At 39.9% G+C, this 24,479-nt stretch overlaps 1 protein-coding gene across 1 annotated transcript in view; it reads right to left on the reverse strand.

Annotated features, from left to right (window-relative positions):
- Positions 1-24,479, reverse strand: part of LOC124153533 — a 937,775-nt gene that overhangs the window by 482,578 nt on the left and 430,718 nt on the right. Inside the window, exon 3 of the mRNA XM_046526794.1 lies at positions 24,356-24,451. Coding sequence (XP_046382750.1) covers positions 24,356-24,451 — 96 coding nt within the window. The remainder of the gene's footprint in view (positions 1-24,355; positions 24,452-24,479) is intronic.

Raw genomic sequence — 24,479 nt, forward strand, 5'->3', positions numbered from 1 at the left:
AACGTTCTGACTGGTAGAAATTCGCTTGACGAGGACTTTGCAGTACATTTACAGAAGCTGTTCCAGAATTTAAACTGAGTGTGACTAAATAAGCCATTATTTTAACCAGTAAATAATCACTTAATACTTTTCCGGCATTATTGCATGATAACTTTTTGAGAAAGTGGCATGAGAAAGTCATGTTCCCATCAATGGCAAACTTCTTTCATAGGAAAGATGTATTTCACAAATAAACGATTAAAATCAATTAGTTAAAAACATGAGAGCCATAATTATTTCAATTGAAACTAACTAGAGATAAAATAAAATATAAAAGCATGTGAGTACCTCCCAAGTGACAACTGACTGCGTAATTTCATCCTCGCGCATCTGTCAAATCACATTCGAAAGACTTGCGTGAGTTAAAGAGATTAGCGAAGTGATAAGCTCTACTCCTTTTGAATCTTGCTCAATGGGATCAAAAATATTTCTCAAAACAGCTGTATTTCAAGGAGAAAATACAAGGACGCGTCCGATGCTCATTTTTTTCGGAAACAAAAGACTAATTGCCGACGCTGTATCCACCCCGTAAGAGTAAGGGAGACATGAAACTTACTCCAGCGTTCAGATTTCATCGAGTGAGGAGGCTTGATTTTTAATCGGCTTATCCAATCAACTCCTTCCTCTCCGTGTATTCCTGGGACAATTTATCCCCCTCTCCGCACCCTCACAATCAGTCTGTTTTACGACTCTTCCGTGGACCTGATTAGCTCCCGAAAGGGATTAACGAAACTGTTCCTGAGCTCTCAATTCTCCGATTCCCTCTCACCCCATCTCCGTATGTAATGGGGCGGAGGGTTCAAGGCTAGGGAAAGCATACTACATATGTACAATTTTTTTATTCTTTTTAATAGGGCGAAGGAAAGGGTGTTCCGGAGAGGAAATGAGCGAGATCCCAGGCGTGGAGGGACGAGAAAGGACCGTTTTTCTTTTCCACGCTTCGCAGACAAACTCCCAAAAAACATAATCGAATATTGAACCAAGCTCTTTAACGAGAGCCCGTCCGGTTACCTCTTCCACTTTCTCAGGCGCACCCGATATCCATCCTATTTTCTTTGTTCCACCTCGTTCGCTGGGTATCTCAAAAACAGAGAAAATTGTCTATTCCAGCTGGCCTCCTCCTGTTCCTAAAGAAATCGCTTTTTATTCAGGTGAGTCCCGCAGATTATTATGCTTATTTCAGCGAAAATATAGTAGGAAGGTTCGAAGAACCACTTTCAGCATTTTCCCAATTTTCTGTTGAAAATACTCCACGTTCGCGAGTTTTTACTAAAAACCCCTGAGAATACCGTCAGGAGATATCTCGAAAAAATCTTGGGAGTACGTGATTCTGGAGAACTAGCATCAGAGTTGTTAATATCATTAATTGGCATTGAAAAAAAATAAAAAGATAAAAAGTTGGGTGAAGAAGTATTCCAATGACAAGATAATATTGAGATAATAAAGAAAGAAACTGCTGTGATTGGTAATATTAAGTGAAATATTTGAGCACTAAATGCTAGTGTGACAGTGAGAAAATCAGATGGCACAGCGAGTATTCAGGCGTCGGTTTTCAATTTATTTTAACTGAAGTTAATTGAATTACATGAAGGTCAAAGACTCGAGTCGAAAATTAGTAAAATATAGAAAAGTTTTCCTTAAAATACTGTAATTATTATTTTTTTTTTCCTTTTCTTGACCTTGTTTAATATATAATATAGTATTTCTTGGAGTTTAGGTCATTTATAAAATAAGTTTCAGCCAACGTTTCGATTTATTTTTTAAATCATCTTCAGGGCTATGTAAGAAAAAATGTGAACAATATAAAATACAGAGAATAAAACGATACACAATCCAAAAAACATACAGCAACATAGCCCTGAAGATGATTTAAAAAATAAATCTAAACTTTGGCTGAAACTTATTTTATAAATGACCTAAACTCCAAGAAATACTATATTATAAAATACTATACATCGAGCACCAGCGGAAAGCTCGGTGAGCAATGGGGAAAGTAAGAAAGATGACCTCATTTATATGAATTTATCAAATAGGTGGGTGATGTGAAAATTTTATATCCACATCATGCTACCAGCTGAAAATGTTACGAATATTTCTCCATATTTCTATTTCTAAGGGTAATGAAGGAACCTGTCCAAATTACGATGAATGAGATGGTAATAAGGTTATTTTGGCAACTGTTGTTGATAACAGAGACAATTGTTGGCAAGCAATTGTGCTAATAAATTTCAAATCACCACGTAATTGTGAACTGTTTAATAAATGTCTACCGTTCCCCTATATTAAGGTTAACAATCAGAACCCATCCAATTTGTTCCTCTTCCCTACAAAATCATGCGCATTAAGCGAACAAATTTTCTACAATGCTTGTTTTCTGTCAAGTGAAACAGTAGTTAGGGGAGGCGAGAAAGATGACAATGCCAGTGGAGAGACAGCTTATTTGAAGCACTTGTGGGAGGATACGGTGGCAGAGGTTCTTCTGTGAGGGATGCCAAGCCGGGAGGCCGATCCACAGCAGCGATCGGCATTTGATCACGGAATCGGGAGACCGACGGTAGTGGAACGCAATCTTTTAAAACTCTAATGAGCTCGCGGGTTACACAAGGGATCCGTGCGAGTTCCCCGAGGTTTACAATTTCCATCAACATCAGCCGAAATCAGAGCAGGTATTAATTAGGACGACGTTTTCCTGGGGGGAACTTCGGCATCTACCCACACAGTTTGACTCGAGTGCGATCCCCCGGATAACATCGATAATGTATTCTGCGAATTGAGTTTACAACGCAATGATACACTGAAATTGCAATAGAAATTCAACCATAATTTCATCCCATACCTCTTAAGAAAAAAATGAATAAATACAGAGAAAGATTCAGAGCATCCATTCTCATTTCCTTATTTATAACTGAAATACAGAGCAGAGTCCACAAGAAAACGGTAAAATTGTCGATAATATAATATAACCGTGCAAAATATTTACTTGATTATGGTATGATAGATACATAAGAAGATATAGAGCTAATTGAATTTTCTACGTGGTATTAAAATGCACAAGGAAATGCATGCTCAATAATTAATAATTCTACACATGGATTTTAGTTAACACGTAGTATCAGAAGCTGCCATCAAGCGCTTCCAGATGTGACAGATTTTTTTTAAATAAAAGAAATGCAGGTGAATAGTTGGCCTTCAATAACACTCTCATCTGTTTCTATTAATTCAAAGGCAACATTTTGTAAACAGTACAAACTAATGTATCTTTCCCAAACTATTTCTTACCGAAATTGACTGCACCTCCGACAATGGATTTTTACGAAAGAATCAATGAGGCTCTACTTCAATCACCAGATCGTATAAAAAAATAAACCTACCTATGAACTCTCTAAACCATTTTAGCCTGATGATCATCTTTAACTAAGATACCTGCATTATAAGGACACGTTTATGAGCTATCCGTCACTCTTCCGTCGAAAGCATAAATAAGAGAGTCCTGCGCCAATGAACGAGTAAAAAAAATAAACCTTTTCTTCCTTGAATCTGGCACTAATCTCCCCTCAGGAGACCCATTTATCAACAATGGCTGTCACCAGCCCTGCAGCCGACCATGAAAAAAGCCACTGAAAAAACACGCTCACGCGGAAAGATATCGACGCAGACAAATCGTTCGGGAGTTATCGCCTTTCCGATTCATTTGAAGCTTGGAAATATTTCGAGCACAGTCTTTAGAACAAATTACATTACTCACGCTTGAGTTGCGTCGAATACTATCAAAAATAACAATTTTCCAATACAAACATCAAAGGAATCCATGAAAAACTTGAATCCTTGAAAGCTAGATTAGAAAGGAAAAAGGCACAAATGAATATAAAATTATTTCAGCGCATGAAAAGAATTCAACTTCCAATATTGATGCTTCTACTTCAATTAAATGAAGTTATTCAAGCGAAAATCGACTATTGTAAATTTTTTAAAGGTTTCATATACAAATATCAGGATACAAACACTACCCATTCGATGGATCAGTATAACCAATGTCTGGTGCTATGGTATGATCTACGAAGGGAATATTCTCTTCTCCATCTACAGCGGAAGAGGCAACTCTATAACATAAAGCCAGTGATAATTCGTGGGTATTATTGTTACTGCAATAATCCATATTTAAATTCATAATCACTGTAAGTGATATAATTATTAACAATGGTATTATTATAACCACAATTATTTATACAATTTACTGAGGGACATGTTGGGTGTAATTTTATGTATTTCAGGCCGACATCTTCGTATAGGTCTCCAAAGATTTCAATAGTTAAGTACTGACATTAATGATACCAATTAAATAAAGGAGTTTAAACTATTGTAAAAAATAATACGACAAAACTCATGAAAAAGTCTTCCCTATGACGCAGAGGAAAACTCTTAAAAAAAAACTGGGATACGGCATCTAATTGTAATTAATGGGAAATAACAACTTTTTTAGATATATTTTTTCAGTCAACCCACGACCACACAAAAAATGTTCGCATAAATTTGAAAGCAGGCGGGCCAAAGGTACCACTTATCTCTATTGTAAAAAATCTTGGAGACACGGAACATGAATCTTGAGTAAAAGGTACGACGACATAAAGAGTGGAATTTAAGAGATTAGTAAAAACACGATCGCCTCCCGCCATCCTGAAAATGGGCATGAGAGCCACAAACTTAGGCATAGACGATGAAGATGAGGTGAGGACACTAAAGTTAAAGCACCGCAAATGAAATCACACAAAGGATTCAGCGAAGATTCTGAGGAGAGAAGGAAATGGCGAAGATGGAGGAGGAATAAGAAAGGCACAGGAGGAATCAGAGAGCAATAGGTCGAAAGAATGATGAGGCAAGGACGAAGGAAATGGTCGAATGTTGGAGGCAAAAGGGAGGGGAGCCGAAAAGGTTAGTATTGAACTCAACTCCATATGTATTTGTTGGATTTACAGTAAACTGTAAGTTTTCAGTGAAAGAATTTACTCAACTGTTACGAAAGTACAGCACGCATCAAGCTCGAAAGTGTTACACAACTAATGGTACCAGTAATTGGAACATACGCAGATTCCTTGATCGAAATAGTTAGGGATACGCCCCAATGGGCCCAAATTCTGTTATTTACGGTATTAATGTGGTTCGATAAATGAACTATAACAACATATGGTTTCGTAAAAAATATTGTTGGCAGCAATATGTGCATAATCTTACAGTGTGGACCAAATTTGAATGCAATTCACAAAAGAATAATATTCGGTCATGAATAGGGAAGATAACTGCATAAAAATATACGAGGGTCGTTTTTTTCAACCTCCGCTGGGTCATGATCGGAAGACGAAGTGATTGATTAAAAATTATTTCATTGCTAAATGTTGAGCATACTTATGGTGTCCTTTTGACATAATTTTCTCGGTAAATAAGGAATTGGTCGTGCCTCTGGACAAGTTTTGCTATACCTTCTCCATGGACTGTTGCCGCCAATGACTTTCAATAAATTATGCCTTTGCTCTGAAGCTCATCTTCCGTTTGAAAACGCTCCCCTCCTAGCCACAACTTCATTCCAGCGTAAAGACGGGAGTCACGTGGCGCTAAGTGTGGATTGCGCGGCGGGTGATCGAAAATGTCTCATTGAAATTGCTCAAGAAGCAGTTGGGCTGCATCAGCGCTGAGATGACGGGCGTTGTCATGGATCAGAACACTTCCACAAGTCAGCATGTCTCTTCTTTAGTTTTGAATGGAAATGGACGTAATGTTTCACACACTAGCGACATTGCATTAAAGAAATATTCTCTTTTATCAGCATAAAGGTCAAGACAAGTCAATTCTGAAGCCGTTCGGTGAGTTTTCTGGCTGTCCCTCCGCAGTGCTCACTTGGCTGGAGAATCAATTGAGGCAATGTAGTTACTGAGATTGCTACTAACGTTAAACTAACTTACGGTCAGAAATGTCTGAAGGGTGTGGTACGGAGAAGGCGCAATTCCCCTACCTGCGCAGTACCCGCCTGTCGCCTGTATGGTGTTTTTGCTGAGCTACCGGAGGATGAAAAAAAACCTCTCTCGTACAATTGAGATCAAGCTTCGCCATTAGGCATTGCATGTGTATTCACTTCTCGTCATCCTATCACTACATATCGCGTACATAGATATTGCAAAATAAACTGTAGCCATTGAGCCTTTATAGTAATATTCTGGATCCTACATTTGGTCGAAATATTTTGCGTGAAAATACTTAGAAGAGTTGATGTAATTTTAAAATATCCAACTGAATGTCTCGTAAAAGACTGCTTCAAAAATATATGCATTTAACAATAAATTTTATACAAAACAGCGACTTTAAAGAAAGAGGATAACCACATCAATAAATATCGCAATTCATATAGATATTGCACAAGAATCTGTAGCCATACATCTTACTAGATAATATTCTGGATCATTTGGTCGAAATATTTTGCTTAAAATACTGTAAATATTTAATGTAGCAACTTTTAAAATATCGCATTAAATGATCAAAATATTTCTTCAAAATATAAATGTTAACTAAAACATCGGCTTTATGAGGCAAAGGCGGACCAAGTGGGTGAATAGACGGTAAGGGGGTGAGAGATAGAGAGAGAACGAGAGCAGTTGAGATGCGAGGTTTGCGGGATAGAAGGTTATGGGGATGGAGGAGGAGAGGCAAAGGGGTGGGGGGGAAAGGAGGGAGTGTTTATCGGCGGGACGAGTGTTTGCTTTAAGAGTCATTCCCATGCTAGCGGATGAGGGAGAAGGGCGTTCCCCATGTGGACTGTTGACGTATCCATGGTCCTCGGCGAAAAGCATGACGTTGAAAAGCTCTGAGAGTGAGAGAGAGAGAATGGCGGAAGCGAGGTAATGGATGAACTGAAGCAATAATTCCATCCCTTTAAACCGGCGCCGCCTTCGCCTCCCCAGCGCACGCATGAAGGATCACCAATTGCGCCAAACTGCTGCCATAGCTCGTACCGAGCCATGAACTGTTTACACGGTGAAAAGCCAAAGTTATCCCCCACGACATACGACGAGCAAACGCACCAGCCTCCATTCTCAACGGATAGTCTCTCCCACACTTAAGAGCATCTCTCTCATTCCAAAATAATTTCTAAAAGGACTGCAGGCCGTTGAATATACTCTACCTGGTCCGCTAGTTCACGAAATTGTCGTGTTATCGCTGCAAAGTTTACCTGCTAGTATATACAAGTGAAGAATATGGTATCTTCTACCGTAACTGGGGGGGATTCCATGCGTTTAAATGATACGAGTTCATGTTCATTAAAATTATAGTATTTTACTGAACACCTGTTAATAATATGTCAATAACTGTGGAATAACTTTGGGTACACATTTATTCAACCAAATGTGGTTGAGTATGAAAATAAATTGTGATTCTATTGACTTAAGAATTACAAGATCTCAATAAAACAATAAATCATAGGCTATATTTTTCTGAGTCAGGCCTAAAAAATACGCGCATTTGATCCCGCATTCTAGTATTTTATAAGATCAAATTATTATGAAAGCAAAAAAACGCTATTGAAATTTACCATAAAGACAATCAGGTTAAAGTTTTTCACGTAAATAAAAAAGTTTCGATGGCTTTCGGTAAATGAACTATAGTCTTTGGGATTCTCTTGATGAAGTAGAACTTTGCTGCAGGTGGCAACGTTCTTTGAGCTCAATTGAAATGATTGAGTTGACTATGGATTTGAATTTCCAATTCGAAGACTCAACTGCATAATTATACCGTTATTCGTCTACATTTTCCCTAGATAACCATCCACAGGTGCAGGTACTTCATTCGCGTAGAAGATAAACCAGCAACTGGGCCAAAATTAATGTTAGCGGGATCAAACTGTGACAAGAGCTACGATTACATTTTCCATACGTATATTATATTTAAAAAAAGAAAGGTGTTTTTACCGGTGTCTTTAGCTTTGCCCAACCTTAATTAAAACAGACCCGAAGCCTCCATATCTCTCCGAAGGAATTTTTAATATTTTAAGGAAACATCTACAACGGTTAAGAGAAAATTCTGGTTAATTACCACATTATTCATATAATAAGAGGAGCCTATATTCAAAAATTCTCCAATAGAAAAGTAAAAAAACACTATGCCTCATAATTTAGAAGAAAAAGCTGTTAAACCTTCCAATAAAGGCAAAAATTTACGAGACACTAGCCAAGAATAGTGAATTATGCGATCGCAAGCGCAGCAGAGAATATGCTTTGCCAAGATATATCCTCATCAAACAATCTCAAGTGAACTACCTCACTAGCTATTCCGCAACACGTGCAGTTGACTCATGGTGACAACTGTTGATTCAATTTGGAATAAAACCGCGGGGTGCTCAAAAATGTGCTCGAACTGAGTGCATGGCATGTGCTTCGGAGTCCCGAAATCACTGAAGGCAAATATTATCTGCCTTGTCAGGAACTCAATCCACGATTCCCCGGACTCGCGGCGATAGCTTCAATCATCACTTCCATTTATTTGAATGCATTGATCCCTGAGAGTAAAAGGACTCGAAGATAGCTTAGCTGATTAAATTATTCGAGGTGAAATCAAAGGGTCTTACCTTAAGTCATATTCTACGTAATTATTCTTACCACTAAAGCACAATTAATCACTTTCCGCTCGCAATTTCCACCTCCTACCTATGCCCAGAAGCAATTAAAAACCAATTTAATGGATAAAAGACTCCCATCTATATCATCTCCAAAAGCTTTCAGTCTACAATTATTTAAGGTCAAATAGTATATAAAACTTATATAAATCTATCATTTTGCTTTCATCACTACTCCTTCGTTCTTGAATTTCGTGAATTGTTACTCCTTTTGGTAAGAAGCCATAGTTGAGTTAATTGATCTCAAACCTTTGATAATAGTTAAACAAAGGGTGTAGTTACATGACTTTTGGTTAAAGTTAGGCAATGACTTCTAATAAACGCAGTGCCATCTCAATTACTCTACATATTTTGACTCAAAAGCGAACGCAACGAGAATGGCCGAAGGGAAGTTTTTCCGATGACCGCGTCCCATTACTCGCGCCGAATCGAGTTGCAGTCAGGAGTACTTACCCCAAGAGCAGCGGCGAAGAAGAGAGAGCATCGTTCGTGCCCAAAGAGAGGAAATAAACGTGCGCAGAGTGGTAAAAGAGAGACCCAGCAGAAATAAAAAACGAGGGGTATGCACGGGAAGCAAGAGCTATCGGTTAGGGTGAGTACGGCGAAGGTGCAAACATTAGACCGGATGGACGTCGACAGTTTGCACTGCACTACGCACGACAAGCAAGAGTTTGGGTCACCGTTTAAGTATATTTGAGGCAAAGTTGAGAGCGGAGAAATCCTCTTTGCTATTCGCTTCGATGCAGACTCGGAAATATTTTAACATGCTTCAAACTTGACCCTCATCAATATTTAAACTAGCACTCAATTTTACATAAAATATATTATTGTATAAGTGATAAATACATTAAATTACAGTTTTAAATATTCAAATTTAGTTCAATTTATTCAGAATACCTGATCATCCAAAGCTACGGAAATGTAAAATCAAAGCAATAGTAAATTATCACAATGAGTAAACAGCGCTTAAAAGAGCACAACACGCCGCATAAAATATGCGCTAAAGTTTAAATTTAAAAAACTTCAAAATCCCAGGTTTCAATGCATGGAATAAATATTCCATGGATAATACGCGGCCTTTTATATAAGATGCTCATTTCAATTTTAAGGAAACCCATTCTACATTCTACAACATACATGACTGCGCAGCCGAGACAATTGGTATAAAATGGATAATTATGTTTAAACTTTCAATTGAATTCCTTGATATAAGTACTCAGTAATCATGGAAATAGATAACAAAAAATCAGTACATTTTTACAAAATATGGGGACGAACCCGTACATGGCTCACTAAAACGAGTAGTTCTTGAGGTATACCAACGCAGATCACCATAGTCAACACCACAGCGATATGAATTGATGACATATTCCTAAATAATATATTCCCTGTTAATGATGATGATATCGAGAATATTACAGATGGACAAAAACCGATAAATCCCTTATTTTAGAAACGCGTTACAATCATTTACCGCTCATTAGTTGGAAGCTTATACCTTTGAATTCAACTATTTCTGCCATAAGAATATATAAATATACTATCCTTGGGTACTTACGGCTACATATTCCAAAAAAAGGTGCCGGAAGAGAACATTGAATATACAAAAAAACCGCTATCTTGGAATGTAAAAAAATATGCTTCGTTCCGGACTAAAAATATACTTTCAAAAGAAGTAGGCCGCGAAGTTTTTGTGACCTCAACTTCGTGGGATACTTTTCTCCTTTGGGTGTGGCTTTTTAAGACGTGATGACTTCCATTATTAATCCCGCATCCTTTCGACGAGGGCACACATCAACCTGCAATGCACGGCACGGGCAACGGCGAATTTGTAATGTCTTCACGGGCGAAGGTCACGCCACACTTTTTACGAGGTCGAGTGAGTTTTGAAATAGGTCGGGTCGGAAGTGAGCGGGGCATATTAAGAGACCCGGAAAGATGTTTTGAAGAGAGGCTTCAGACCTACCAAGGTTTTAATGTGGTGCCCTGACATAATGGGTTAATTCACTGCAAAAGTAGAGGCCATTTTCCTGATCCTTTGATAAAATTAGAAAAATGTGGTCACCAGCAAATAAAGCTATTGTCTACATCACCAAATTAAATTTAATACAATTTCAACCCACATGTTAAGGGTGTCAAGTAGGAGATAAGTCATAAAGTATCATTAAATTTTAGCAAATAAGAAAAACAATCGTCTACACAATATAATTATCTTAAAAAGCACAGTGGTGATAGGTGAAGTAATCTCAACACTGATACATCTATGCTAAAATACTCACAACACTTACGCTACATGTATACTTACATATTAATTACCTAATCAGACTTAATAATTCATTACATTATTTAATATTTTAGCGTGATGTATGCTGCAGAAAAAATCATCTGTTAAGATTATAGGAAAATTCGTCAACCTTCGGAACGTCACCATTTGTTGATTACACTTCGTGAATAATTAAGGCAAAAACGCCAGCTTCATCATAAATGCCTACCTATCATGTCATAATCAAATTGGAATTGTATTTTTTCCCACTGAAAAAGCCTTGGCACCTTTCGTTAAGAGCAGACTAATGCCGACGCCGGGTTTCTTTCCACCCTTCTCTCATGGAGCAAATGACCTCAGCTGTCGATGGCCTCCTCCAAAAACCATACCATACTTAAATCTTTCCAGAATCGAGCTGAAAATGTATGCTTTTTTGATTCTACTTAAGAGCAACATTAGGTTATGATGGGTAAAGAAAAGACAAACAAAATTCAAAGTAAACAGAGTTGCATTCACCAAGTGTAAAAGGATGTGAAAAAATCGTGGGAAAAATGGCTGAGAAGAATGGAGTAGGAGATGGGAGAATAGCGTTAAAGGAAAATTTAATGCCGAGGGAGGATGAGGCCGGAGGAGAGTGAAAAGAGCAGAAGCGGATAATGGAGTGGGCACAAAGAGCTCGTTATGCGGGGTACAAAGAAAGGGAAGACGAGGGATGGGATGAAGATGGCGGGGTGAAGGGGCGGATGCGATCTACGAGGAGGAAATGAGATGCCCGCTAAAAGTAAATGGAAGTGTTTTTAAAGCTAAAATCGGGATAAAGGAATATAAAGAGAATTTTCAAAAGGAGAATGAATTAACGCAAGTTTTTATCAAGAAAATCTCTCTCCTCGGACTTTATTTTGCCGTAGAATAGGAAAACTAACCGTGAAATGGCATTCTTTACCGCTTAAAAGTGAGCAATTTGTCTCAATATAAGCCTTCTACGTGCTAAAATATGCTAACGAGAATATAACAATTTATTTAATGAGTTTTTTCGCCGAAAACATAATGGCTTTAAATAGTCCTCTTTCATAATAGGGTTGTAAACAAAGCATTAAAGCATTTTAGCATTCAGTTCTCACTTTCTCCGATTAGCCTCCCTTAACCGAAATCTAAATATGACAGAAATGCAACATGATGTTAAAATTAAGCTGCAGGAATATCTCACTGATAAGGGAAGTCAAGTCATATTGCCTGGTAAAATTATTCGTTACTTCACAAATGAGCAACAATTTACTATGGGTAAATTAAATATTTACAATTTGCGTGCATAGTAAAAATCGTAGTACAAAGCGTGTTTTAGAGGCCTCATTTTAAAACTTTGAGAACCAGGAAACCTTCAATTTCTTTCACAAATTATATAAGAAAATTTTACAATACCAAAAAAGTGGCCCTTTAGTTATGTTTCAAAACTAAATGGCAATTATGACAAAAAAAATAAAAAACTTCGTCTCGATTATCAAGAAGATATTACTATCTAACTAATTCGTTCTGCAGAATACAAATCTAACGTCTACAATCCCATTAAAGGCGCTGAGGATCCAGGGGTTTAACCGAAATATTCGCAAATACGACTCCCTAAAAAAAAGCTTTCCAAAACCAACCTGGATTGAAAGCATTAATGGAGGCGGAGAGAAAAGTTTTCCCCATTCCTCATGAGACCACAGGGCATCTCGGACTCGCCAAAAGGAATCAATCCTCATATAAAACGAAAACGTAAAAATAAAATAATGAGTCGACGGCCCTCTTACGAGGGAAGCGAGGACGCAATGCGAAACGGAGGTAAAGTTTACACTCCCAAGGGTCCACTAATGAAGTTTCCACATACATCCTTCTCTTCCCCCGGCCGAAAAGGTGAGTGCTGATGTATACCTACACACGGACTCCTTGAGAAAGCGGCCGTTGGGAAGAAGAAGATAGAGGGAATGGTGATGAAGGCAGAGGTGGTCCAGATTCAGTAGGGTACCGCCGCCACACACACCGAGGAAAGAGAATGGAGGGAACAAAGGGAATCGGGCCGTTTGGATGCAGCTGCTTTAAGCACGAGAGGGCCGTAAAGTAGAAGGGAGAGACAGAGAAAGTGAGCAGGGAGTAAAACAACAGCCCGCGAGAGGAAGCAGTAGAGAAGGAAGCGATAAGGTTGAGATGAATGAAGAAAACCAAGAGGGAGGAAGTTTCTTTTTTCTTTGAGGTCCACAGGTGCGGTTGAGTTAAATAAATATCGTGTGGGGCCCAAATACAGCTCATGAAATCGATTACATTACAATAATGAGTAATACCTGCAATAATGATCAAAATGCTTTGTTGGTTGTCACATTAAAACACTAAATTATAACTCATGGACTCCTCATTTTAATAGATGGCAATGATAATTATAAAAGCATAAGGCCAGAATACAATTCACGACGATACTCCTGGTTCCATTTATAAAATAGCTTCCTTTCGTCCGTAGTACACGCTACTTGGTTGGATGGGAATGGTTTTAAGGGAATTGATGCTACAAAACATTATCCTCATTGGTGGAAATCAATAATAACTACAGTAAATAGAGAAGGCTCTTGGTCTCATTTTGTACACTAATAACGTTTACCTTCAGTACACGGAAGCATTTTCAATAGTAGGCTATTTTTTAATTCCAGCCAGAAATAAAATTGTGGGAAATATTTAGCATTTTCACCAGCAGTAGGTTTTTTCTTCTCCACCTCAAATAGGCGATTCTTTTCATGATTATGGAAGAGCAATAAATGGTCGCTTCACTACCGATAATTTTTCCAAAAATTTCATAGAAATGATAATTTATAAGGTTCTAGCTTCTAACATTCAGCATCATCTGTGGAGAAAATATTAATAGTTCCCGTATGTAGTCAATAACTAGCTTCACCAACCAGGCGGTAAAAGTGGTAAGGAATAATGGGAACGTGGGAATGAGGCCCCTTACCTTAAATTAACGAAGGGGACCAAAAGCAAAAAATCCCTTTAAACTCCCTACGCTATCCCCCATATCCGCCACCAAAGATTTGACCAAAACCCTTCTCAAACCCGCTCCCTCTTTCTCCTCCCTCCTCATCATTTGGAATTTTTTTCGCGGGCTTACGTAGCCCTAAACCGACGACGGCCATCTCCTTCTGCCTCACGCTAAAACTTCAAACATTACGGCCGACGACCAGCAGCCAGCCCCACGAAGGAGTCGGTGCAGTAACCTCATCCTCACCGTATTTATTCACCCCCCACCCGCCCCGGATCTCTCCCAATGCAAACAGCTCCGATATTTTCCGCTCAACCTTTCCTCTCATCGGTCCATATTTCCTCTTCATCCCATCCCCCGTCACTCTTAACTTCTCGTTATTTCACTAACGACCGACGCTCCCTCATTTCAATCTCCTTGAAGTTACCTCTTCTTCTAAATCTACCTTCTAATTCAAGCTAATATGGCAAGTATCAAAAAACAGTTAGTCAGAAAACGCCGTTGAATGTTTCAAAATACAAGCACGAGTAAAGGAAAAAATCACTTATTATCATTAATCTATATTTTTTTCAGAAACCCATGCACATTATCCACCTAATCCCTAGAGCTTAATTTTGCCTGTCTACTATCTTAAATCCAAGATAAATAATAACTTAATATCATATAAATGTACACCGTCTTGTTTAAAAATCTTATTTCGAAAAAATGTGATACATCTAGATTTCAATCAGTTAATAATGGTCCACCAATCTTCCAACTAGGCCCTAAAAACAAAATTTCACTTCGCGAATTGAACGACATTTGATGCAGTTTGACACTAACTCTTAAACGAGCATTACAATATTTTATTTATATTTCTAGATGCTCATTTGTAATACTAATGATTTAGTTCAATAATGCATTTTTCTGTTTTAAGCTCGCATATCATTCAGAGCGCAACTCCCCATACATTCTATATTATTCTATCCAATTCTCATATATAACTCCGAAAACAGCAACTTCCCGGAGCTGGCCTACTTTCCGCTGGGTTTTTTTCTTTTCGTTCAATTGAATTCCTCGGACTTTATAAACCCCTCTCGCAATCTTTCTCGACTCACAAAGAGTCGTATAGCGTGTTGTGTACGTCCTGGGGGCCGACATGAACCTCAGATTCCTGCATCACCTCACGCCTTTCCGCGTTCGCTTCACGTTTTCATTTGCCTCCGCAATCCCTAAGCCCTTTTCACATCCCACACCCTGTCGCAGGAATCACATCACGAGCCAAACATCTTCGGGGTCCTTCCGCCACATCGACAGAGACCGCCCCCGTATTTTCCGTCGCGCTCGCGTTGACGCCTACTCATATCCCAGCAGTCTCTCGCCTCTACGATCTCTGCCCTCCTAAACTGTGATCCTCCTCCACCCCCCCATGACCTCGCACAACTTCCTGCTCCCACGGATTTCCCGAACGCACTGTATCTTCATTTCGCCAGCGAAAGGTAATCACAAACCGTGAGGAGTTTCCCTTCGCCTGCCTCGAGGGGTCTAGAGCACGAGCGGCTCCTCGGAGATATAACCTTATGTTTTCGCCTCCTTCCCCTTCCTTCTCGCTTCTGTTTTCATAATAAATCCCACCCAGAGGCAGCGGCACGAATCGTGAAATTTCTCGTCCCCCCCCCCCTCCCCCCCTCGGGTCCTTTAGTGATTAATCTCCGACATAGTCGACGTTTACCTCATCCTCACCTCAACGGCTTAAGAGGCGGTGAGGCTGCGGTGTGCCTCTCCCTCCTTTCGAATTTATTCTCGGAGCGATAATTATCGCAGTGGGTGGGAGGAGAAGGTCAACGGACGAAAAGTGGTTTAAGCTGACGGTGGAAGAAAGTGTGCAGTATAAAAACCACAATTTTAAAAGAGAAAATTTATTTTTTTTAGCACTCAAAGATTTGCATCTATTATTACATCAAATCCATCCACACTCTTGCACATTACGGCAATCTACCTATTTTACATTCAGAATAAAACGTTTTTATAAGGCTAGTATTTTTTTATATTGAGCGAATAGAACACTGATAATGCTACCATATCACCTTCTGATATAATTGAAGGCCTGTAACAAGGGGAGATAAAGACATGGCCTGTGCAAGGAGATGCGGATCAATAAAAAGCCGTTGCAGATACCTTATACACCGGTTGTTCCTGCACCATCAAATAAAAAAGTAATAAAGAAGAGAATATTAGGTAGATGTGGATTGGACACCAGTATGTAACCATTTATAAGTTTTTGTACCGAAATTGTAAAATTACTTCTTGAATGAAAATGAGAATGCAAAAAGAACTTTATATTTTATAAATAAGCTAAATAGAATCCCATATTGTACCCTTTGGAGCACCACGATTCACCAGAAAATTTTAGACAGACGAAAACTCCTTCCGTTGGGCTGTTTCATAATATTATTTTTTTTAACCCGCAAATGATGCCGCTACTTGGATAAAGAAAATCTTAATCTGAAAAATAACGCATACTCCCCACCAAAAATTTCCATTGGTGATATTATTTTTATTTACCTTCGAATACTAAATATTTTAAAAAGACCCGTGGACCACAAAAATGACGTATATAGGGGTAGAAAAAAGTTTTAAAAGCTTATTCCGATCCTCGCTCTTTTGAACGCCGAAGCAATCAGCGATTTATTGGTTTAGGTTATCCCGATAACTGGATAAACACGACCGTGGAAGTCGATTCGCACTGATAGCTCGGCGCTCTCTCTTGGTCTCTCCTCGTCCCGGGACGTTTCGCTACCGTTCAAACAAGATGTGTTGCATTCACTCCCATCACTACGTCGCGCACCGCCCACAGAGCTCCCAGCGCCCCCTTCAGAGTCAAAAGTACTGAGACGCGGCGCGATGGCTTTATATTGTTTGCCATCACCCCGGAGAGGAGGTAGGGATGGAGTTTAAGAGGGTGGAGACCCAAACACAGCTAAGCCGCCGCAGTTTCCGGCTTAATTTACCGCGCTCTCGCCAGTCACTCCACGACACTCCAAGTTTTCATCACCCGACCTCGGATGCTTCCCCCCCCCCCCCCTCACCCTCGCCGGTGCAAATCAAAGGCTTACTCCACTCGAATCCCCGACGCAATCCAATCATCCACGGTCTGATTACTCAGACAAACGAAAGAGTACGCGGCGCACCTCACCGACGAAGACCCAAAAAAAAAGGAAAGGGCGCGCCACAACCGCTTACCTTTCATTCTCTGGAAGTAACACGGGAGAGTAATTTTCTCGTTTAGGAAGAATCATCGTTTTAGGAATCTTCAATAATCCATCGCCCATCGATTCACATGTGTCATGGCTCAATTGATTGCAAAAAAATCGTAGCATATAACGTATTTTGTAACTCAAGTTGTCGCGTGGCGTCCGCCAGACTCCAAAAACAACAGAATATCAAAATTTATTCCATGAATGTGACAAAACATATAATCAAATCAGTGACTATTTCAGATTCCTGACGATGGAAATACGATGTTGGCAAAGAAAATAAAATGACCTGGCGTCTGGTAGACGTCATACGACCAACGGAGGGATAAATATAAGCCACCTCCCTCCCCTAAAACTTCCGATTTTTCAAAACTTGTAATAAAATTTACAATAAGAAATCATTTTTTTTACCAAGCATAAAAAAATATGACATTTTTAAAACTTTTTTTTTTACACACGGAACTGACAAATGAAAACAAATACGAAAATGTATCAAATTTTCTTGCCGCAACGCAGCGCCGAATTGAAGAAGGAACCCAATTTTCCCTGAGAGGTTCCAAAGGACCGTTCCGACGTGTTACGACCGAAATTATGCACTGATCAGAGTTACTTATTGATCAATGTCTCTCTACCAATACCGCTATGCACCAGTAAAACGTGCACGTGGTATATTTTTTTTAGCGTAGGTTACCTGCTTCATATTTGTAGCCACTACTGAAATTAATACACATATCCCACAAGTTTTTTTTCCGAGTAATTATCATAAAGACAATTAATAAACTCACAATGAGTATTTTGAAAAGTAGCTGACATTTCCTCTGACTGCTGTTCGAGTGACTACGGGCGCTGTTTGAGGCGCAAATTTGAACAATAAAAACATAATTTGTAGGTAATTCCATTTTCATTTAAACCATGTTCACAACCGTACCATTATGTTATGGTAACCCTGTATTATTTCGCTAAGAACAAAGCATATAACATCAGTTTCTCCTCATCAGTGAAAGAGAGACAAAACTCCTGCATCTTGCCTGTTCTCTGCTCTTATCTTTTTCGTTTCCTCACTAAAATTTTACGGCGAGGAGGAAGAAGGTCTTTCGGTGCAGGGATTAGATTTCCTCAGTGAAGGAAGGCCTCGCGCACGATCCTTTGGGGACGTAACTTGCGGTTGGATGTGGGAGTCTCAAATGGAGCGCTTGCTGAAGACGTAATCGAGCGGCGGAAGGAAGAATGAAAGGGGCCGTTGAGGGGAACGTCAGGTGCAACGGCTGCCGTGGGATAATTGGAGTATTATACGCAGGCAGCCCTTGGAATTTCGTTGAAAGACTGTGAAGCTAAAAAAATTCTGTTAAAAAATCTTAATGATTAACTCTATATAAATAACTACAATGAACGTAATAGGGCGGAAGAAAAATATGGAATATCTGGAAATCGGATAATATTTCATTTCTAATATGCCATGCTTAAATGGAATACACCTTCAGTTTGTTCAGAAAAAGTAAAAGAAATACCTCCTCCTCTGATAATTACTCTTGATACACGAATAGATGTAAAAATAAATATTTAACATCGATTACGACTATTACATTTTTTATGTCGACACAAGGATTACATATATTACTCTAACTTTTAAGTGATACTCTCAGAAACTACAATGATTACAGAATGATCCTAGCGAAATAATTAATTAGCTATTCATACTCACCTCAAAAAATTAAAACATAAAAAATTACCTGAAATGTGTTCATAATTCAAGTTTTGAATGCTTCGAGAAAATACATTACTTAGGTTTTAAGACATAATAAAACAGCTACATTCTAATGTTACAGTAAACTTGGATGAGTTTCACCTTGAGAGACCTCGAAATTTTCACAGAAGTGGGCCGAAAGAAGTTCGTAGGATGTAAAGGCATACATCGTATTCTATTACCTAATTTATCTCCCCAACTAGGATTGCACATAAAGAGAAAACTCTCACTACGAATCGAGGAAAGGCAACTATGACGAAGAAAAGCCAAGCTCCCTCGGGAAACATGCGAGAGTGAAGAACATGTAAGGCGAGAGTCAAGAGAACAGTCTCTCACTGATTTCAATGAAAGATAACGAAGATTTATCACCTGGCGGGAAAGCACCCTTTCACCTCGTTTAAATTCACAAAACAATCCACGTAAAACTCCGCGTCCTAGTCATCAACCGACGAGGATTCGAATGGAGATGGGAGATTATGGCGAGAGATCGGAGCTGAGGAGGAGTGGGAGAGGCAAGAAACACGAGGAAAGTTGGCGCAGAGGTAGTGACGGTAGCGCTAGGGCGAATGGTCCATTCGAGGAGGGTGGAGGGGGAGGGGGGGAAGTTTATCTTCCTCCGTTACGAGGAGAGATGGTGGAGACATTGGGGAATGAGCGCGGCCACACATACATGCACACATCAGAAAACTTTGGCCCACCTTCCATCTCCCACAGGAGACGACTGCGAGAGGAATCAAAGCGACTGGCGGCGTCCGGGGTGGAGGGTGAAAATGGTGTGGGGAGGAGCCCTTGGGATGAGGCAAAGGGAGAGAGAGAGAGAGGTGTTTGCTGGTCCGTCCGGACGAGGAGATTGGAGCGAGGGTGTGCCGGCCACAGGAGTCGTAACGAAAAGGCCTAGGGGCGACGGGAGCGAAATAGTGATGTTTCCTCATTTATGTGAGCGCTGTTATGTGTACACAGATGAGACTATTCTCACCCGCGTGGGCGGCCACACAGTTGAGGCTACGTTACGTTCTCTTTTTCATGCGGAGTTCCGGGGTTTAATTCTGTACAAGGTGGATTTTTTTTAAAGACAAGGGTGGGCTTGCAAATCCTGTCACAGTAAAGGACGAACACACCTGTAATATAAAAAATAATGTTTGCGTAGATGATTGGATGCAAAACCTGATTTTACAATATAGAATACCGAAATGCGCAAAAATCAATAAGCAAGGGTAAAGTAAGTTTTATTCACCAAGGGATTGAGCCTGTGAACGGGAAAACATCTTGAAAGTCTACCGTTATTTGCATTTAATTTCTCCAACTTCCTCTCTTTCACTCAACTTATTTTGCGAATAACTACGGAATAATCAGCAACGAGCCTCAATCACGCCCCAATGAAGTGATTTAATTTGCGAAAACACTGTTGACTTCACCAGCATTCAATTCAATATTTCCCAAGTTTAAACCTTGTGCACCATTTCAATAACACCTTGCAAGTACTGAATGCTTTGGGTCTAGAACCATCAACGATCTGCTGAAGTATAAAACGTTTTTTCACAGCTTAGTTGGCTAAGAACTCAGGGAACTTTTGTAGATCTTACTTCAAATCGAGGTGAAGACGAATAATTTTTTAACATGTGAAACATTTCATATTGTTACCCCAATCAACTCAAACATATATACCTATTTAATGCGTACTGCACGACAAAATAACCTCATTTTTGGCGGTTCACTTTTTGTGATCAATGTATTTAACAGACATGTCCACTTATTAGGAATTACCACATTATTTTAGTAGGTAAAGCCATGGGAGAAATATGAAGATGGATGATTGAAACGTTTCGCATTTCCCGTAAAGTCAACATTTTAACCTCAATATTTTAACCTATAGACAATAGAAAATTGACCATATGGAGAAGGAATTGAAGTATAGGGGATGTGAGCAAAGAGATTGGAAGGCAAGGATATAGGTTAAGAACGGAAGGGAACCTTTTAAAAGCATAAACGACGGGCTCCACCTTACATTCACCGTATTCACTATTTTAGAAAGCATTATTATTTCCAAAGTGATGGCAGTTTGAAAAACCTGAATGTTCGCTAAAGAGTACAAACAAGGATCACAAATCCAAATGGCTGTAGAAAAGAAATCGTCTAAGAGTACAGTCCTCCACTAAAAGGAAAGGGTCTAAAGACCTCACACCAATCAGAAAATCATTTTCTAAATTTCAGGATTTCTAATGACGACAATGTGAGTTCATCAGATCCCATATTTTAAAAAAATTTACTTCAGTGCATACGAAAACATGAAGACTTCTATGACCTAACTTGCAACTTCTAATGACCTACATCCTTGGCTAGAAATACCGCTCAGCCATGCAGTAACACTCCCATCAATAACTTCTAAGTAGATACACACTAAGATAGAAAACAAGAGGTACATGAAGATGAAGACCTGAAGTGCTGAGCTAACCTGAGAACCTGGAGGCGTTGATGAATGGACCGAACGGAGAATGAATCGAAGCCATGGGGAAATGAACGTAAGAGAGGAGGCTCACTTGTAATAGCGAGAGAAATGTGGTGGTTGGGAAGGGACGTGAGGAGGCAGACAGAGACCGACCACCTCGCCACGGCGGACTAACGGACGCCTAAACGGAGTAGTTGGCGCTGAGAAACGCCATCCCCCGGGAGAGGGCAAGTAGGCGGAAAAGCGAAGAGAACGGCGAGGGACATAAAAGAAAACGCGGGGTTGGAGGGATGTGAGGAAGGAGTTGGCCGAAATCCCTAGCAAACTTTTTTCCCGACCACCCGGCCGGATAGCATAGGGTTCGAACTCGGGGAGAGTGCAAACGCCATGGAAGCGAGAGATAGCGGTGGAGAGAGAGAAGGAGAAAGGTTGAACCCCGCCAGGGTATGCGAGGGTCACTAAATTTTAATCAGCCCAACTCCCCTGCCTGCTCGCCGTGAGAAAGAGATCCAGGGGTGGGTGAAGTGTTCCGTAAGGGGGAGGTAGGGAGGGATCAGAGCGGCCCCGAAATCCATTTGAATAGGTCGCCGTTCACTGAAAGTTGCGCGGTTCTGAAAGTTAAATTTCGCCCCTAGCTTCTCAGTAAGGAGAGAGAGAGAGAGTGGGAGTGTTTAGCGAGCGACCCGTTTAGCTATTGGCTCTTTTGTTCCGTTCGACGATGTCTCCGCCTCGCTCTCTGGGGAATTCAGCCTTTTTCCCGTCCGAATAACTTATTAACGATGTCACCCTTGTGACGAGGCAGGGAAACCGGTGTATACATGCTGCGATGGTGCTTTATTCATTAGGGGTTCTTTGAATGCGATAAATTGGATTTTTTCCCATTAATCATCGAGGCGCCGGCAAGACAAGTCAATCAATTCAAATCCACTTGCAATGGGATTTCGAATCAGCAGGCAGCTAATGTCTGATTCGAGAGAGGAAAACGTTAGAGCCCATAATTCAGTGCTTAAGAAGTCGCTAAGGATATCGGATCAAATATTAAATTCTACCCTCCACAATGTAAATTTTAAGGGAAGCCGATACGGAACATTACAAATTCAATTGACTGGGCCCTGAGATAAACCTTTTCTTTGAATAATTATACCCTTCCACGAAGATATTTACCACTTAAATATAAAATGTAGGTTAATACGATTAATATGGCTATATTAGTTTGACAGATTATTCAAAATCTGAAAAAGCCATACATATAAATTAAATTAAGTTCATTAAATAAAGAAAATAAATGAGAGAACGTAAGCGTCAATTTAAAACCACTTTACACTTAACTCTAATACATGGAAGACTTAGTACTAACTGCAACACAAGTTAACGCAAGTCACATTAGTCGCTAGGTATTTTGGAACATTCTTCGAAAAAATATATAAGACAAAATTAAATCCGAAGCATTTAATTAGCTCCACACGAGTCACAAAACAAATTTGGTAATCGTTTAACGAATTACATTCTTCAAATACACAATCAGTACCTACTCAACGATGAAAATATGAAATTCATGTCTCGAAAGTCCCGAGATCCGAACTAGATCCACGAGCAAGAAAATCCAACATCAAACAGCCTGCATATCGTGTGATAGCTGAGAGGTGACCTGGCCGGCGGGGGTGGATACGATCCCGTGGGTAGGTAAAGGCGGTGGCAGCTCACGAGGCAAGAGGGCGGTCGGGAGCAGACGGGGCCAGAGCCAACAACCGGGGGCACGTCGACGTCTCTTTAAGCCGGGATGCATGGGGGCATATTTCATACCACTTAATAAGAGAAATCCAATTCACTCAGTGCGGTAAGGGGGACGTTTGCGATTCGTATCCCATTAAAGCTGCATCGCTCCTTTGGCAAAGGGTGGAGGCCCTATGAAGGGTGCAGAGGAGGAGGATGGGGAAGAATGGGCGTTTCAGGTGGGTGCGGGGGTTTCAGGGGTTACATAGTATTGGAGGTAGGGCTGGCAAGGGAGCAAATGGTTTTAGAGAGTCTGATATCCAATTTTCAGGGTATACTTGCAATGTTAAAATTCCTCGACATCGAAGAGACACGGGCTTGCTCTTTACTAGGTGATTATATTTCGAAAATTATTAGCGTAATGAAGAAATTTATTATTCGATTTGCAAAAAGCTGATGTATGATGCTAAAACTACCCCATGTTCATATTTTACGGCTCTTAAAGTGAAATAATTCCATCTTTTTCCACTTCTATAATTCATCTGCCTCAAAAAACGTTGAAATTCAATATTATATGGACGAAACTTGAGCAGTGGAACTATTCCGATCGCAAAGATGAGTTGACGGGGTCTAAGTGAAGTAGCATCCTTCAATTGTAGATCCATCTTGAATTATCACAATAGTTTTTGCAAAGAGTCCAATGCACTTCTTCCACCACTTCTTAATGTGTTTAACTTACATGTCAAACTGCTTTCATCAAAAGGACACACAGGACCAAAAATATTTCAGAACCTTACTAAGCCATATTTACATTTTATCAAACATACAGAAAAATGAATATTTGGGAAAAAGCTGTGTTCTAAAAGACATCAGTGTACTTAGTGATGGCTTTGAGTGCTAATACCCCTCCTATTTCTAAAATCAACGACATCGAATGGCCACACCCAAAATTATTAATCATTATAATTGTAAAAAGAAATATTTTAAATTATTTGCACACGCCATACTCTGCGTGTTTTACACTCCTTTTCAAGCATAGCTATTATATAATAAAACATTCCTTGTAATCTCATTTCCCCTCATCGTCATTTTGAGTCAACGCTACACCATGAGGCACCGATATATCAGAAACAGCAATGGAAGAATAGGGATGTGATTGAGATCCGGTTGCTGCGAGCACTCTCAATTAAGGACGTCTCCAAGGACAACAATGCGGACGTTGGTGACGAGATGGCGAGTGGGCAGAGTACTCACCGACATCAGCTGATCCTCCCCACGTGCTCCCTTGCTGCGCCTGCCGGGCGAGCTTCGTGATCGCCTCCACGTAGAGGCGAGAAGCTGCCGCTGCTCCTGAGGGCAAAAAAATAGAAGAACATCG

Source organism: Ischnura elegans, chromosome 1 (assembly GCF_921293095.1).
Source record: "Ischnura elegans chromosome 1, ioIscEleg1.1, whole genome shotgun sequence".
Lineage (NCBI taxonomy): Eukaryota > Metazoa > Arthropoda > Insecta > Odonata > Coenagrionidae > Ischnura > Ischnura elegans.